This window comes from Gadus chalcogrammus, chromosome 9 (genome assembly GCF_026213295.1).
Source record: "Gadus chalcogrammus isolate NIFS_2021 chromosome 9, NIFS_Gcha_1.0, whole genome shotgun sequence".
NCBI classification, from domain to species: domain Eukaryota; kingdom Metazoa; phylum Chordata; class Actinopteri; order Gadiformes; family Gadidae; genus Gadus; species Gadus chalcogrammus.
In genome coordinates, this window is record NC_079420.1 from 7,963,019 (window position 1) to 7,968,018 (window position 5,000).

Here is a 5,000-nt window from a genome sequence, read left to right on the forward strand (position 1 = left end):
CACGGCACTGTGTATAGTATGTCTCCATGACGGCATGGGAAGACCCCCCCTGCACTCTGAGGCGTTTCCCCCTTTTAGTTTGGTTAAGTTCCCTCCACATCCCCATGAATTATGCATCCTGCGACCCACTGGAACAGAATGTTTATTCCTTGTAGTGGACGGAGTGTACAGCGAGATGTATGCTAGGCCAGGCAGAAGATGATTAGCACTGCACAGGGACAATGTGCTCTACGCTGTTGTGAAGGCAAGACCCAAAGCTCTGTGTTTTTTTACCTACTTTACTTATTTATTTGTTATAGTATTTATAGATGCTATTGTTTTTTGGTTTTACATTCCTGCTGCATACGTGTCTTCACTGTGCAACATAGAGGCGATGCATTGTTTCTCAGCACTGTGCATGTAAACTGAACACTGTGTATTTCTTTCTCTTTCCCCCTCCATCTTTCTCCCATTCCATTTCTCTCTCTCCCTCCCTCATTGTCTCTCTCTCCCTCCCTCCTTGTCTCTCTCTCTCTCCCTCCCTCCATGTCTCTCTGTCTCTCCCTCCCTCCTTGTCTCTCTCTCTCTCCCTCCCTCGGTGTCTCTCTCCCAGGGCGACTGCTACACACCGAGGACAGATCATCTTCAAGGACGCTCTGGCCCAGCAGCTCTGCGAGCAGGGAGGTGAGGGAACCCACGCACACACTCACACTTACACACACACGTATGCGGAGACACAAACGAACACCCCTGCAGTGTCTCACGCGCACACACACACACACACACACACACACACACACACACACACACACACACACACACACACACACACACACACACACACACACACACACACACACACACACACACACACACACACACACACACACACACACACACACACACACACACACACACACACAGATGCACACACATACACACAGTGCAACACAGCACTCAAACCATTTCGGGCCCTAATTATGCAGCCAAAAGCCAAAGAGATATTTGGATGTCCTATATTCCCAGCTTAATTTCGGCTTATGCTAAAACTCCACTTCTTCTTTCGGAGATTTATGCTTTTGGGTCCGCACTTCTTCCTGCATCCACTTTCAACGACAGCATTAAGTATCTATTGACAGACAGCACCATGTCCACACTCTTCATGCTGCGGGGAGTGGGGGTTGTGGTAATTGCTTGTTAACAACCAGGAAGCCTTTTCAAGCACTCTTCCTTACACCACAACTTGTACTTTAATAGTGAGAGTGGAAAGAACTCCAGCAGGTCAGTGGGACTGGTGGCTGTGCGAAGCTGTTGCACATTTAGCCCTAACATATTTAATGTAAATATGTTATATATTATCCTCAGCCTGACACTTTTCTCCTGAGCAAAGTGGCTTCAGAGTGTTGCCTTCAGGGAAAGCTGTAAAGGTGTAGCGCAGATGACGGAGGGCTTAACTGCTTGACACAGAGTGTCTCCAGGCCCTCAGAAGACGACTACAGTCTTCTGTTGTTTGAGAGCAAAGTGAAAGTGAAAGAGAAAAGTGAGAAAAGGACATAGATAAGGAGAAGGAGAGGGCAGGGGTGAGAGGGAGCACAAGGGTCCACTCTCCTGTCTCACGGCCTGAGGGTTTACAACCCCCTCGACACATAACACACAAACATACACACGCACAGACATACACACACGTTGCTCCGGCCATCCCAAACCTCTATATCACACATCTGCTGTCAAACCGCAAGGTTTCAGCCGGTCAGTGGCAAAGCCCAGGAGCCTCCTCACGCATACACACACACACACACACACAAGTACTCACACACACACACACACACACACACACACACAGGCAGACACACACTTGTTAGCGGGTGGTGAAGAGTTTATGAGGCATAGCAGGAGAGATATGAGGAGGGAATGGGACGAGCAGAAAGATGGATACAAAAAAGAGAGAGGGGCCGAAAACGACCAGATCTCGAAAATGAGATTGTCCTTGAGGACCTAGTAGAAGAAAACAATGAGGAGACGTTGAGACGGGGTGAAGGGATGGGGGAGGGATGATAACAAATAGGGGGAGAGATACAGAGAGGCGGGGAGATAGACAGAGCGAGAGCGAAACGGGGAGAAACAGAGGGAGAGAGAGATAAAGGAGATATGGTTGAGTGGCGCTGGACACTAAATTGTCCGTCCGTGTCACTCGGGACAAATCCCGGCTCCTTCCAGGTGAAGGAGGGCCATGAAGATGGACAGATGGGAGGGTGCAAGATTGGGGATTTTAATGAGAAATGTTGAAGGTTGTAAATTCACCCCCCGCGGGGGGAGGGGGTGGGAGACAGGGTTATGGAGAGAGATGATCAAACACCTTTTTGTACGAGGATCAGGCGTAGCGGCGAAAGAGAGCACACGAACAACCTTGTGGGAGGCGATCTCTCTGTTATGGCACACGGCGAGCGTTTGAATAGCAGATAAAAGAGCGGGGAACACGCCCAGAGCAGCACAAGGAGGAGGTGGAGGAGGAAGAGGAGGAGAGATGGAGAGATGGAGTGGCTGGAGTTAAATGACCGTACAGATGTGGGGTTTGCAGTCTCCCTGGACTGGTCTCGGCTGAGCCAGGAAATGACATCACACAGTTCTGGTCCACCGGTACGGCTAAGTCCGTACTGTCCTTCCAAGACATACAATGAAATCAAATCACCAGACTGAGAAAGTGTACCGCAGTGTTTGACGAGATCTTTTTTTCTCTTTTTAATAAACACCTTAAGCCACACGCACAAAATCCTCCAAAATGAAAAAGCGAGCAATGCAGAAAGTGCATGTTGGCGTGTGTATTCTCGTGGTTAAAGTCCTCACTTCCTCTATAAATTCATAGTTGACCTGGGAGTGAGCCAGAGCTGGCCGGGCACATTTCCCTTCCAGTGGGATCAAACAGGCCAGCTGAGTTGTTTTGAGGCAAGGGGGGGAGGGGAGACAGGACGCAGTCAACTTCTAAGCTGAAGTTTTCCTAAAATCGGAGGCATTAGCATTCAAAGTAGAAGAAAAGATAGGGGCCGGCTCAAGCCACTTCAGAAGTCCAAGTGCTTAAGACTCTGGCTTTGAGCGAGTTGAAATGAAAGCTATCTGAGGGAGAGTTATGATCCTTGGAGCAGCAGAGAGGGATGGAAGCGAAGAAAAGAAGAGAGGGGAAGAGAGTCAGAGAGGCTAACTGGAGTGGAAATCACATGTGATCAGCCGGGCTGCAGATTAGCGGGAGTGCTGGAGTAAAAAGGGGCAGGGCAGCGGGAGTATGAGCGGGGGGGAAGGTGCAACCAGAGGAGACGAGGGCGCGAGGTCATCTGCGATGCATATCAGACACGCGAGGAAGAGCGGGACTGTAAGAGCTCAGCGACCGGGAGAGCGAGGGAGAGTCAAACACTAGTAAACCTAACGGAAAATATGATGAAATAAACGGAGACATGGTTGTTTCCACCTTTTCATTGAATGTTTAAGGAAAGAGATTACTGGCAACAGGTGTTTGTATAGCGAATAGTTATTATCTATTCTATGTTCTATTATTTGATATATAGGCTATTATGCTATTATGGTGTTTCTAAAGGCTTTTTATGGTGCTATTATGGTGTTTCTTAAGGCTTTTTCAGACAAAGAGATCTGCGTGTTTGCATTTCAGAATGAACGCTGCATTTGTGTGTTCACATGTCTGTGTGAATACATTTTGTGTGGACAGTATATAATATATGCATGTGTTTGTATAAATCCACAAATGTATGTGTGCATACATAATGCATGTTCTCGTGAATACGTTTATGTGTGTGGTTATGTAAACAGTGGTGCGTGCATGTGTGTGTGTAAGAGGCTTCCTCTGTCTGACTTTCTGTGTGGGGAGATGGCTCAGCACACCCCCATGTGAGGTGTATTTTGCAACACATTCTCTCTCTCTCTCTCGCTCTCTCTCTCTCTCTCTCTCTCACACTTTCTATATCTCCCTCTCCCTCTCCTTTCATCCCCTCTTCCTCTTTGATCTACACCTAGTTCGCCTCCATTATTTTTCCACAAACCAGCAAAGTGAAGAAAAAAAGAAATCCACTTTCTCGACTTATTTATGCACTTGGAAGGCAGTGTGAACGGGGAGGGAGTGTGTGTTTGGGTGCGTCTCCGCGTGTGTATTGCATGTGTAGCAGGCTTTAGCGATACGGGCACAATCTAACAGAAGGCGCGGCCAGGCGCAGTGGTTTATGGTTCCTCTCCCCGGCTGCTGAATGGTTTGGACGGACCCGTGTGTGGCAGCTCGGAGGTGCTTTACAGCACCGCGCAGCAGAAATGCAAAATGCTCCCCGGGATTTAAACGGCTACAAATATAAGGAAAGACATTTTGGCGGGTGAACCAGTAATCGCTCTACTCCCCTACTGAGCGGCCACATTCAAAGTTATTGAGCCCTGATGAGGGGGGCCAGGAGAGGAGAGACAAGTGTGTGTGTGTTTGTGTGTCTGTGTATGTGTGTGTGTGGGTCTGTTGTGTCATTACATGCATGTGTGTACATGGGTGCATGAGTGTGTGTGTTTGCCTGTGTGTGCACGAGTGTGTGTGTGTCGTTGCCTTCATGTATGTGTCTGTGTGTGCGCGCACGTGTGTGTGTCTGTGCATGTGTGTGTGTGTGTGTGTGCATGCATGTTTGTGAGTGTGTGCTTGCATGTGTGTGTTTGCCGAGTGTGTGTGTTTGTGCTAGTGTGTGTGTGTGGCGCCCGTGCGACATTGTGTGTGCGTGGGTGTGTGTGTACCCGAGTACACGTGTGTGTGTGCATGTGTGTGTGTAAATGGTGTGTGCGTCTGAAGGAGAGCGGTGGCAGAAGGCGGTCCATCAGCCCTATCTCCTGACAGGAGGGCCAGCCGTAGAGCTCTCGGCCCCGCGATGCCAGGTCCTCTCATTTCCAGCGAGGGGGATAAATCAGGTCTTTATGGGCCGGGGGAGAGTCCAGCACACCCCAGATGGATTATTAAAGGGACATATAACTCAGGGGGGCCACCGCTCACT

The 5,000-nt window shown here is 49.1% G+C and overlaps 1 protein-coding gene across 2 annotated transcripts in view; it reads left to right on the forward strand.

Annotated features, from left to right (window-relative positions):
• Positions 1 to 5,000, forward strand: part of reln (reelin) — a 106,202-nt gene that overhangs the window by 48,148 nt on the left and 53,054 nt on the right. For both annotated transcript variants that reach the window (XM_056598412.1, XM_056598413.1), the window contains exon 4: positions 593 to 663. In XM_056598412.1, coding sequence (XP_056454387.1) covers positions 593 to 663 — 71 coding nt within the window. The remainder of the gene's footprint in view (positions 1 to 592; positions 664 to 5,000) is intronic.